The sequence below is a fragment of the Callionymus lyra genome, chromosome 4 (genome assembly GCF_982586985.1).
Source record: "Callionymus lyra chromosome 4, fCalLyr1.hap1.1, whole genome shotgun sequence".
Lineage (NCBI taxonomy): Eukaryota > Metazoa > Chordata > Actinopteri > Syngnathiformes > Callionymidae > Callionymus > Callionymus lyra.
This window is the reverse complement of record NC_141821.1, coordinates 11,282,421-11,295,800: the sequence shown is the minus strand read 5'-3', so window position 1 is coordinate 11,295,800 and position 13,380 is coordinate 11,282,421. Positions and strand designations below refer to the sequence as shown.

The 13,380-nt window shown below is 37.2% G+C and overlaps 1 protein-coding gene across 1 annotated transcript in view; it reads right to left on the bottom strand.

Moving 5' to 3' along the window:
• LOC148081746 (uncharacterized) overlaps window positions 1-12,596 on the bottom strand; it is a 57,435-nt gene extending 44,839 nt beyond the window's left edge. Inside the window, exons 1-14 of the mRNA XM_087788756.1 lie at window positions 12,490-12,596; window positions 5,904-6,041; window positions 5,462-5,598; window positions 5,249-5,368; window positions 4,349-4,465; window positions 4,049-4,235; window positions 3,164-3,329; window positions 2,876-3,098; window positions 1,504-1,677; window positions 897-974; window positions 796-807; window positions 632-724; window positions 329-382; window positions 6-59 (exon numbers count right to left, since the gene is read on the bottom strand). Coding sequence (XP_087644882.1) covers window positions 6-59; window positions 329-382; window positions 632-724; window positions 796-807; window positions 897-974; window positions 1,504-1,677; window positions 2,876-3,098; window positions 3,164-3,329; window positions 4,049-4,235; window positions 4,349-4,465; window positions 5,249-5,368; window positions 5,462-5,598; window positions 5,904-5,985 — 1,497 coding nt within the window. The 5' untranslated portion in view covers window positions 5,986-6,041; window positions 12,490-12,596. The remainder of the gene's footprint in view (window positions 1-5; window positions 60-328; window positions 383-631; window positions 725-795; window positions 808-896; window positions 975-1,503; window positions 1,678-2,875; window positions 3,099-3,163; window positions 3,330-4,048; window positions 4,236-4,348; window positions 4,466-5,248; window positions 5,369-5,461; window positions 5,599-5,903; window positions 6,042-12,489) is intronic.
• Window positions 12,597-13,380: the final 784 nt, after the last annotated feature.

Genomic DNA, 13,380 nt, shown 5'->3' with positions numbered 1-13,380 from the left:
ATTACCTCAATCCCTGGAAGACCAGGGGGACCAGAATCTCCGGATTTTCCATTTTCACCCTGAGTGGAGAACAGAAAAAAGAAAGAAGGAACGGTTCATTGACTAATGTTTGTCTTATTTTGGTAGATTTATTGGAAATTTAGATCATTCACAATATCATTTAAATTATTTTTTACTCCTGCTATATTTATTAAAATAGAGTATATCTCTTTAAATATAATAATCATATTTTGTATTGTAGTAGGTAATGCAATATACATCCGTGCAACAAATGTTTAAATATGAAGTCCAAAATTAAGTGAATTAAAGTGAATTATTTTGTACTTACAGGCATACCAACAGGTCCCGGTTGTCCTATATTGCCCTTCTCACCCCGAGAACCCTTCACAGATTACAAAAAAAGATATGAACGTTTAATTAAATTAATTGTTTTTAATGTGCAAACACAAACAGATAACAGTGAGGTCCAAATAAACAGGCCCATTAAGGTTTACTTGACTACAATGTGGTTTAGCCGCTAACTGATAACTTTTCAATGACAGAATTGAGGCGAAAAACTATTTTCATATGTTCTCGACAAATAAAAAGCCTCGGTTTGCACAGGTTAATAATGTAAATACGAATGTTTCACCATGTTCCCTGGAGGCCCCTGCAGCCCTGGTGGTCCTACAAACACACAGTTGCAGTCTTCCTCTTCCTCTGTGGCTGTTCGATTCAATGGACACTATGGAAACACAACGTTGATATTTACTTTTTTAATTTAAAAAATGGGATATTTACTTCGTTTTCACTTACCCTTGCATCGTCCTGCGCAGAGTTAGAAAAGGTAAAAAGGAAATCAGATCAGATTTATTAAGGATTAAACAAAAAAAGTAAAAAAAAGATGCAAGTCTTACCACTGAGTATATCTCACAAGCTGTTTCCCTTTCACTTTGGTGGGGATCACAGTAAAGACGCAATTTTTGGATCTCCACCTGAGTAGCAAATGAGACCATTACGGAACCTCGGGCGGAGAAGCAGTAGTGTTTAGCATTCGAAGGAATAGCAACAGATGTTGAAGCTTAATGTCAAAACATACTAAAACAGCCTGAAAAACTAATCAAGCTTTCATTTAGGGATCATTTAAGGAATTGGACAAACATAAATTTGGGTTCTCTTTTTTATTTGTTTTAAGGATAGATGGGTGGATGGATGGATGGGTGGACGGATAGATGGAGGGAGGGAGGGAGGGAGGAATCAATGGATGGATGGGTGGAAGGATGGATGGTTGGGCAGATAAATTGATGGATGGATGGGTGGAAGAATGGATGGATGGATGGATGGATGGATGGATGGATGGATGGAGGGAGGGAGGGAGGGAGGGAGGGAGGGAGGGAGGGAGGGAGGGATGGATAACAAAGGGTTGACATTTATAATCTCATTTTATGAAAAATAAAGAAAATAAAAGATACTTAAAGTGTTTTTGTTTCATGACAGCATGCATCATTCCTACTTTAGACTCACAGGCACAGTGATGTCTGTTCCCTTCTTCTTAGCCACCTGTGTCTTTCCATTGATGTAAATTGGCTCCATAGGATCCAGAGACATTTCCTGGATCAGTTCATCGTCAAGGAAACCAGTGACTTGGCGCGCTCGGACCAAAAGCTTGAGCTGATGCCACTTTCCATCATAGAGAGACTGTGATGAGGACAAAAATAAAGCTGAAGACTGTTTGTTTTCCTAATTATCAAGTATAAAGATGCATTCAGTCGAGCCTGTTCGTGTGAAAGACACCTTTCTTTAATTTCACTTGGACTGTAAAACAATTATTAACTTGTCAAAATGTTCCTCTGCTGGCGAAACAGATCTGCGTGAGCTTCCTACTCTGGTTCCGACAGCAACGCTTGATTTAGAAATGCTCCGTGAATAAATGTCCCTTCAAGAATTAAATCCCCGAAGAGCTTTCATTTTCCATCACAAGAAGCTCATGGCAGGGATGTACAGAGCTCCAATTGTTTGGCTGGCACCGGCCTCGGCCACCACGCCTCAACCATCATCTCCAAATGAAAAAATCACAGGCTTCTACCTTGAGCCACATCAAACCAAATCAAGTCATACTTCTGCAGACGAAATCTCCACATAATTATATCCTCAGAAGGGAAGTCAGGGGGCAGAACTGAGTTAAAACAACCTGACAGGATATGTTATTACCTTTCGCTACCACGGCAATAAAGACACGCTTTCTTTATGCGACACATTGAGGGACTAACTTTCCTGCTGGGGAATAAAGTTTGTACTGGAATGTTACGTTTACCTGTAATGGAGACTGACTTTGAACAAAACTAAAATATTATACCCGTGATAATTTAAAGAATCATGTTGTTGTTGATTTATCTTAATCTTGTCATGTGTGATTTTGTTATATTATCAAATTAAATTTATTTAAAAAGCATTCAGGAAACATTCAAATTAAATAAATAGTAATTGGAAAAAAAATGGAAAACACAGGCCTCTGTTTATTGGTTCATTTACACCAATATTGTATTTTTTAAACCCACATGTTATTTAATTAATATTTAATTTTATCGCTCAGATTTATCCATCCTATTCTATTTAAATATTACAATGATTTTCTTGCTATAACCTCAATCAGACCACAGATTATTGTAGCATTCCCTTGCACAATATACACATTTTATTATATTATGTATAGTTATTAAGTTCATCATGTGAGGAAAATACATATATTTTGAAAAAAAAAATGTTTTATGCTGGTGAATTGAATCAAATCATTTTAAAATGCTATTCTGTCTTTCATGTGACGTCCTCGTGACAACTTCTCAGGACAAGTGGGGGAAACAAACTTATTGTTATGTTAAAGAGTTTGAAATCTGACCTGAAATTCGTCTCTGAAAACCACTCGCTGCACCCTCTTCATGCGACTTGTGGTCGTGAAGATGACCGTCTTGTCTTTCCCACTCAACGAGACAGCGACCTGGATCTCGTTCTCCTTCGACAGAATCCTCCAAAGATCGTAGGCGAGCTTTCCAGAGGCTCCCTTCAGACGTACGGTGGCCACGAAGACGTATGATGGAGGGAGGCCCTCTGGAAAGATCTCCCTGGTGCAGAGATAACGTCGATGAATTCAAATCAACGGCCGCAGATTAGAAGACGAAAAACCCACCTGGTCTTCTCGGTGATGTCGGCCGAGGAGGTGAGATTGTAGGCCGTCTCTGAAACGAGGGAACCCTGGATTTTTTCCGACTTTGACGGGATGTTCAGACCGACCATCAGCTCAAAGCCTTTCTCGTCACGGGACGCGACGGGAATTCTTGTTGGACACACAGACTCTGGGAAGGAAGAAAAATGGAAGGCGTTATACATTCTTTGTGTTTCCTTCAACGTAACCAATAACTGAGATCTGATGTAAAGAAAGTAACACAATAAGTAAGTAAGTAAGTAATATTTATTTATATAGCGCTTTTCAAGACCAGGGTCACAAAGCGCTTAAACAATCAAAACAATACTCAGATAGCAATAACACAATATTAATTGTAATTATTGTTTAATTACTTTGTCTGGTTTTGTCAGTAATGTTTATTATTTATGTGTTTCCGTTTTGTTTGGTTTGACATGAGAAAATGACAATAAATATATTTAAAAATGTATAAATAGATAAAAGGTTTTCATGTATGAAAAAAAAAAAAAACACAATAACAATAATACCATCTACAATTCATCCTCATGGTGTTTAGTGCTTTAAAAAGAAGGGATTGGACGAATATTATATTAAAAATGAATATCCCTGATAGGTAAATGCAGAGGTGGAAATTTAGGTTTACATTTTTTTTTTTTTTTTCGTCGTTACACTATTAATGTTTTATTATTACTGTATTAAACCATGCGATACAAGTTAAACACATGACACCCTCTAAATGCACATAATGTATTAAAAAATATATGCTTTTCCCTCATTGACATCGTCCACGTATTGTATAAGTTAAATAAATGCAAACTGAAACTTTTTTGATTCGATTAAAAAGTTATTTTATAATAAAAACTGTGTTACCTTCACAAAGCTTCTGTTCCATCGAATCCCGAATCCTCTCAATGTTAGTGTAGTCCTCGGCATAAAGCACATAGGTGGATGAAGGTTTATTGGCAATAGACACCAGCTCGGAGGTGGTGATCTCGCTGCCAACTCCAACTGCAAACAGCGTGACGCCCTCGGCTCGCGCCTCCATACTGGCGTCCACCTGGGGAAACACAGCCTTATTAAATATGAGGTTTTCATCGGGATTGACAGGATAAATATTGGAAATTGTAATAAGAATTTAAAAGACATTGTTTTATTTCTTATTTTATTTACCACATCGTCTTGAGACTTGCCGTCGCTGACCACCACTGCGATGCGGTTCTTGACCTTACTGGCTCGCTGGGAAGTCGGAAACACGTGGTCCACCGCAAACTTGATAGCTCTGCCCGTCTTGAAAACACAAAAGTTAAGGTTTCTACTTGTTGAGGTTTGATTAAGGGGCAGTAAGGAAAAACATGGAAAATGTCAATGGCCATTATTTTGGTGACAGGTCTTTTTTGTTCTCTGTGATGAATGGTCTCAGGATTAGGATCAGAAAAATTGGAAACACTTTGCTGGAAAATCCTTAAGGAACTACAGAAATATTTGAATACTTATGAAAGGGACCCTAGATACTGGAGAACACAAGTATAAGAGGCTTTTTCATAGTAAAACAGATGTAAAATATAGAGAAAAATATCCTTTTTGTCAACATTAACTTCTACGATTATGTGTTTTATTTTATAGTTAAAGACCTTAACCCTTGTGTTATCTCAGGGTTAAAGTGGATACCACAAGGATCCCCCAAAAACATTTGTTTTCGGGCCTTTGGGTCACCTTGACCCTAAGATAACACAATGGTAAAATGAGGTGTCTGAAACTCCATTTTTATTTAGGAAATCAAACCATCTATTCATATTTTAATTCATAGAATCTTGTGAATTTTTGTTTTATGTCAGTGTAGATTTACGGAAATGTGCAAACAATCCACGCAGATTTGAAGAATATGGTCAAGGCACAAACAAAGCAGTTTATATTGCGATTATTAAATATTATCCAACTGCCACAGCTGGTCCCCGGACTTAAAGTTTGCCCAAACTTTTACCTGATAGATCTCTTAGTGGTTGGAACATCTTCAAAATACATGTTTGAGGAATAGATCAATCCACTGGAACGATCAACGGTTGTGTCTACCTGTGTGTTTCCTCCCATGTAGCTGACACTTCTGATGGCTCGGATGAGTTCAGCGGCGCTCTGGTGGCGACCCAGAGAGATCTCCAGGCGAGGAGTGTCGCTGTACTGGATTACAGCCACCTGCAGGAGGAGAGTCGGATATATCTCATCATGATGATGCTGTTCAATCAATGAAGGCATTATCTTCATCATCATCATCATCTTCTTCATCACCTGCGTGTAGTGCGAGCTGATGTCGAACTGGCTGGTGATGTTGATGAGCCACTGCTTAGCCGTGTCGAAGTCACCGAAGCCGACACTCCACGAGCCGTCGACGATGTAGACCAGATCATTGACCGCAGTGCTGCAACCTAAACATTCAGAAATAGAGGTAGAAGAGGTTTGTGAGGTCATTTATTATCTGCTCATTTCTATTTAACAACAAGTCTATTTTTCACCATGGCTTTTTTTTTATTAAAGATTTACAGTGGTTATAAATGCATGTGGCTGCTTTTACTAAGCCCCAATCCCTTTTTTTTACAATAAAAAGCTTCAGAAAGCCTTAATTTTCTCATTTTATAGACCAGAAGTTAACCGATTGTATGATATTATGTGCAACATTTTGTTCCACTATGACTGTTTATATGTTGGACTAGGCTCTCAGTGTGAGATGTACCTGCCCTGACGTCTTCCTCCTCGTCTGCAGACGTCAGTGAAGCCAGCAGCAATACCGAAGTCCACACCGACCATAGCAACATGGCTGTCGAGCAAGGGTGGTTCACCTCAGTCTGACCGAGCCGGCATGGAAAAGATCCTGAGGGACGACAGATCCAAACCGAACTAGTGAGAAAAATGTACTTTTTGATCTACTTGTTAGAAATGTTGACAGAGAAAGATGTATCGATGTTGAATTGTCTGAAAATCATTCATAATTTTAGTAATATTTATAATAAAAGACTGTAACTTCTCGATTAAAGGGCACCTAATGTGAAAACACAACTCTCCTGACCTACTCACATGTTGTAAATGTTGAAGTTGTCCTCTTCAAAATGCAGTAGTTCATTCATCATGACATTGCTCCGTTTTGAAGTTATTACTTAATAAAGTTCTCTCCTGTTTAAATTATACATTCTGACATCACTCTGGTGCAGGTGTCCTCCTCTAGAAGCCCTAAATCAGCTAAGAACTTACATGTTAATTGTGAAACAAAATAAATATTTATGTAAGCATCAAACCTTATTTTTATTATTAGTTTTTAATGTACAAAACGGGAGTTTCAGGGGTGAGTTTGAAATTTACGTGAGTCCTTGAATGCAACTTGTGTTTTGTGACCAATCAGAGCAGAGTGGGCGTGGTTGAATGGACGAGACTTCTTCTCAGCCAAAACAGCGCATTTTAAGTGGGCGGGGCTTAAGCTTATTTTCTAATGTTAATATCTTTATTAAATGAGAGTTTTGTGAAAAAAGAAACATACTGATGAGTATAAAAGAGGTCCTAGAACAATTCAAGAGACACTTGAATCAGCACATTAGGTGCCCTTTAAGTCCTGATTGTTTTTGGCTGGGGGAGGAAACCAGAGTTCCCGGAGTAAACGCTCGCAACACAGGCTGAAAGGAGTGGATATCAACAAGTAAATACATTTTTCCAATCACCAAAGTATCAATCAAGAGAATCTCAGCAAAACAAGTTTAAATAAAGATGTTTGCTGATGCCTTGAAGTGCTGTGAGGTTGTGAATACAGGTATATTGCATCACCTTATCTTTGTATGCATCTGACCTTAAGGAACCGGCTGAAAAACAAGATTAAAAATGTCAGAAAGTGACAGTTGCAACTGATTTGTGTTGACAGGCAGTACCAAAACATAATTTCCTGAGAGAGATGTCAGTGAGATAGATATACGTGTGGCCAGAAAAATAAAGGAAATTACATGTTTATCGAAATGCAGTAGAATGCTCTTTTGGAACGTTTAACTAAATCTATGTTAGTGTTTACATGCAAGCTAGTTAGAGCTGCACGCTTTTGTCATTTAAAGTTATTTTTAAAAAGTCCGTTACAGTGGTTTTGCTATGTAGCCAAAACCTGGACTGGAGAATGTAACGTCAGTGAACAAGATGCTTTAGCGCTGAAACAAGAACAGAGCAGACATGCCTGGCAAAGTCTTCATAGACGGCCTAAAAACTGAACACCACAGCTTTTCACTCCAACCACATTTCCTCCCATCTCCAGTAAATGTGTCTCTCTCTCCTCCACATTTCACCCATAGAAAGTGAATTTTCAGTGATTCCAGACATGTTTTTGTTTGAGTCAACTTGTCCCCGACTCTTGTCACTGCCATTAATCACAAACTTTAGAGACAAAATATCAAACATAAATATATAGTTCTTACAATAGGCCGTTTATTGAAAGTATTGAAAAATGTGTGACTAATATTTTGTACTGGTATTCTTTCTTTTTTTTACCATCAAAAGAAACAGGACACAGGTACGAGGTGTCCCACCAGTAGGAAGGCGGACCCAGGACACGATGTTTGTTAACTGGCCTGGAACGTCTCAGGTGACCCAGGATAGCTGGTGAATACACCTGGGGTGAGGTATTTTTCGCTAACATAGTAGATTAGGAAAAATTTTTTTCCAGGAATAAGATTGTTATTTATGTGTGCTTTAGCATCATACTAGACTTGTAGCAATCATCATAATGCAGTTATTATCCCAGAATCAGAATTAATTTATTAGCTGAATGTTCCACCAATTAGACATTTGTTTAGGTAGATATGTGTAATAGTAAACGTGAAAAAAATAAATCTTAAACATAAATAAAATTGTATTTAAAAAACAAAATAGCATTAGTATTAGCATCTAGTTCAGCATCAATTAATCCCATCCTATATTTATTATTTGTTGCTATTGAACCAACAATGAATTACAGTTTTGAGACATTAAATAATAGATAAATTGTTTCTTTATAATTAATATGAATTCTGTCTATACGTCTTTTCGTTCCTTAATATAGTGCGTAAACTGGTCATGGTCACAAGACCACCTTTTTGTGTTATTGATCTCGGGTCTCGCTCTCTCTCTGTTTCACCTGGTCTCAAGCAGTTATAGTCGTCTCGACCAAGATTCCATTTCTCCTCCTTTATATTATAATATTATATTAGCTAATATTTTGTCTTCAACAATGAAAATGAGACAAGATGCAATGTAGATGCTGCTTATGTCACAAATTAAACTCAACTAAATGTGGTTTTGAAATATATATTACCTTTTATTTCCCTTTTTTAACCTTGCCAAAATAAGATTTGTTATTGTAGTTTAAAAATGACACGAATGAACTTTTCTCAACACAGGTTATAGAGAAGAAATGGCTATAGTGCGTTCAACGGTGTGGGAAAAATGTAAAGTCGTATTTATTAATGAATTATAATTATTCAGTAAATAAATGTTTTTGTTGGTATGAATTAAATAGTTAAAATGTTACATAGTGATGCTAATGAATCAGAATTATAATTATTTTTATTTCAAGGAATTTATATTAGTATTGTTTCCTACATTAGACTTGAAATAAAATCTGAAATAAAATCTTAAACATAATAAAACAGTGACACTATTTACACAGTGCATATTAAGAGATGTAGTGTGTATTGTTAAAAGTTCATTAGCATGTTTTTGATATTCTCAAAGTACAAAGTAAGGGGTATTTAGAAACGTATACTCTAAAGAAGGGTTTGGTTTGGTTGCCATCTATGTTATGGTAGTTAATGGAAAATAATCTCTTCATCCCTCCAGCGTTTTAAACATTTGTAATTTTATAAAGTTGATAAACTCTGTTACTATCTGTTATTATATTGTTCACCCATCTGTCCTACTGATTTTTTAATATTTTCATTTGTTTTCTCTTTTTTAGCTGTCTCGGAAATGAATGACGTACAGATGGACGTCCAGTTTGTATAACTGTCAGACCATGTTGGTCAATACTTTGAAACGAGAAGGAATGAAACGAACTTAAAGACGTTGACCGTTCAAAGATGAGTCAAAGGCCCTGAAGAGAAAGTTTTTCAGAGAACAATGATCTTGTTTCAAGTTATCCTTCAGATTCTCTTGCTGTCAACTTCAACTGACGGAAAGGCAAAAGACACATTTTTCTATTTAGACGTCAAAGTGCAGCAGGAAGTTTGTAAGTTGCCACTGCTGGAGGCTAAAGGAAAGAAAGATGTTTATTCTTCACCTCAGCAGCCACAGTCATATCTTGAGTCCACTTTTGATTCAAGAATGACTTTATTCTTTTAAATGTATTGCTTTGTTTTCCACACACCAATGAAAAACCTTGAGGGACCTTTAACGAAGTATCTACTTTAATACTTGTTTTCTAAATGGTGACTGAAACCAAGTTGTGTCGTCTCTAATTTAGCCTATGTATTCTTTTTGTTATTTTTCAGGGGATGTTTCTTGGCAATACATTCATTTTAAATGTAATTTCACACTAATATTTTATCATTTTGATTGGAAATCAAATATATTTTTCGCTCAAAGCAGCACTACATCGCATTTTAACATCATTATTTTATCGTATTTACTGTAATGATTGCAATAATTCTGAGCAGTAGAACACCATATGAAAGATTCCTACGAGTCTCCACTTGAACACCAGACTGCTTTACAGCATTCGTTTTTTTTATATTAGGTAAATGTATTTAAGTTACCAGGGAGATGAAAAAATAAATCTTTATCTTTATCTAGTTTACTAAACAAATGCAATGTGGATTGTGGCAATGGTGCAACAGAGAAGCCACAGCATTGCAGTTACACTTCCATATTGGATCCTATGCTAAAGAGGGAAACAATGTTTTTAATGTTACTAGAAATGCACCGATCCGACTTATATTGTTCCGATACCAATAACAAAAGCTGGACTTTGAGTCTGGGCTAAACCGGTGTTAAAATGTTAACTCTTCGTGAAATAAAACTGGTCAGGCTTGTAATAAAAAACAAAAATGACTAAATTAAAGAGTTCATATTTAGGTTAAAAGTGTTATCAGAATTTTGCAAACTTAAGGAAAATACATTTAAATTACAGTTAAAAAACTATAATCTGAAAAAATGAAGACATTGAAGTAACAAAATACTGTATCAAAGTGATAATATGGAACACAGTGTAAATATCCGCGCTATTGTCGAACAGTAATCACAGAAACCCCTGAACTAAATTCGGTTCCGCAATAAAATATAAATTGATGAAACACTCTATGATCTTGGATTAGAGCAACACAAATGATGTAAACAAATCCAATAAACTAGTCTTAATCCAACTCACAAAAGCTATGCTTGAAGACCTCTTGTTTTAAACACCATTTCAATACAAGAAACACTTGCATTAGTATGACAGAGACTGATGCTGGATTTATTGAATTCCAATGAGAGTTTTCTGTGACATGCATTTGTTGTATTATTAATCATTGATTCCCGATACCAGTATCGGATCTTTGCATCCCTAAATGTGACCTATTGCTGCTTTAATATTATGAATTCATCGTTGGATTGATTGAAGTTAATAAAAGTTCTCTTTGATGCTCTCCTCGCACACACGGCTACACAACCAGCCTACATGCAACATCCTTTCATCTTGACCCATGTTTGTCATTATAAACACACAGTGTGAATGGGTGGGCAGCGAATTTCTACTGACCACAGGCTACTTTTGGCCAACTAGACGTACGGCACACGACCACATCAACCGCCTCAGCTGGCTTCATTACAGGACATTCCTTGTGCGCAGATGTCGCTGGGCTCGCCGAGAGAAAACTCCCGAGAATAGTGGCGCATCCGTAACGTTTCCTATCCTCCACAAATGTTTGCTAAACATCATCGCATATACGTCCAGCAAAGCACAGCTACTCCTTCCTTAAGGCAACAGTTTCGCCAAATGTTCCAACTCCTCTTTTTTATTTTTAGATTTTAAGTATGGCTGCGTGTTCAATATGCGTTAGAGAGGAGCGCCCGAGGGTTTGATTCCTGCATGTTCTCCCTCTGCGTTCCTCTCAAAATTGAATAGTAATTTGAGACAATTGTTGGCGAATGTCGGAAAGAGACAAATGGCTCACGGACAAGGTGGATCATCACATAATGAGAAGTGATGTTTACTTTTAGTTTGGGTATATTTCCCTCTTTTAAATACAATCAGTCCGCAGTGGTCAGCACCTATGGCTAGAAAACTTTTTGGGACAAAAGAAAACCATCAGGATATTGCCATGATCTGTTGTTGTAGATCAAATAAGTGTTCCTCAATTGAAAATAACAGAAATACATGTACAATTAAAACATTTTTCCAGGGTTCAATTCAATTCCATTTTATTTAAGTGTCTTATCATAACAAAGTCATCTCAAGACACTATACAGTTGAAGTAAGACTATAGTGGATTAAGGAAAAATAGATCCCAGAAATTCAAGGGTTTCTTATACTTGTAGCTCTCCGGACCAAAGTCCAAACCCCTTGCACGAATATTCCTACAGTGTCTGTTCCTGTGCCATTATTTACATTATATTGTTAAAGAGAAAACTTGCTTCATCACAAAAGATTTCAAGCCGTGTACACTGCACCAAAAGAAAATGACATTCCTACTAATCCGAGGGCCTATCCCAGCTACACAGGTAAAGATGCAATGTTAACAGACACCCATCCATCAAAAGGCAAATATCAACAGGTACTTGCACCTTCAAAAAGTTGTTTTGCTTTCATTTAATTTCTTATAATTAAGGAATCTGGCAGCTTTGATTTACCTCAGGATGGAACCCGAGTTCTGAGAGAGGTTTAAAATAATTTAGTCACAAAAAAAAAGGACAGAATAGTAACAAGAATATATATCAATACAAAAAAAATGTTTGAATATCTGTCGCCAATTCAAACCTAGTCCTGATGCAGCATCATCGTTTTGTTCCCAAAATGCCGGGGACAGATGCGTTGAGGAAGATGATGATCATTCTGTTGTCTTAACTTACGGTGCGGTTCAAACACAGTCAGATGTTGACTTTTTATTTCACTAACAACACGACCTATAATCATGCAGGCTGATGTTGGCTTCTGCTATTTATTTTTAGCTTCTCTTTCCACTGATGGCCGGTCCATGTCGGTCAATCTGAACCCAGAGCAGGAAAACATGGGAACGCTTCATCCAAGTGAAACATGGAGATACTGAACATCAAGAGATAATCAAAATTGTTATCCTGGTTTACGTAGAAGCGCGTGAGATGAGATGAGAGGTTCTTACCCTGGACTTGACTCTGGGAGGAGGCGGTGATGTCTGTCACTCTGAGAGAGAAGTGAAGAGCAAAGTCTTGACTTGGTGGGGAAAGTCGTCCCTCCTGCTGACACGCTGACTTGTGGGAGTGTCAGTCATCACGCAGCACGATGCACACGGTGTTGCCCTCAAAGTGAAGATTTGATCTTATTGACAGAAACGTTTGTTCAGAGGAACAGCTTTATTTCCCCTTCGTTCTAGGAGTTGACAAAAGTTTTTCAACATCTATTTTCCAATGTTTTTTAAATTATTTTCATTTTTCAAGTCCATTTTAGGACTTTTTTGACTGGTTAAAGTTCTGATGGTGATATTTTAATTAAATTCAAAACATATATGTCACTTGAAGTGTAATCAATCTGGAAAGAAGATGCAAGTTTGTTTAAATCTACTTATTAAATAAATCCAACATGAGTTACTACAAACAATAGGTTCCACCACTTCAAATAAAAAACAAAACATTTTTGCCAGCGTTTTAAACACAACACTTGAATGTGTTGTGTGGGCATTACAGAATATACAAATAAAATAATATGAATTAAATGAAAAGAAACAAATAAAATAAAATACATTTCATTAAATTAAGCAATATTCATGATCCGGACAGCAGACGGATAGACAGAGTTCTTTGTCCGGGATGTTCTGGTCTGTATCGATCTCAGGACGGGAGCAGTTGGAACAGGAGGTTTCCCGGGTGAGAGGGTCAGCTACGATCCTGCCTGCAACACCTCCATGTCCCGGTGACGTATAACGGATAATCTGGTGCGGTCTGTCTGTAGCTTTTGCAGCAGAGTACCACACGGTGATGGAGGAAGTGATAATGGACTCCACAATGGCAGTGTAAAACTGCACCAGCATATATAC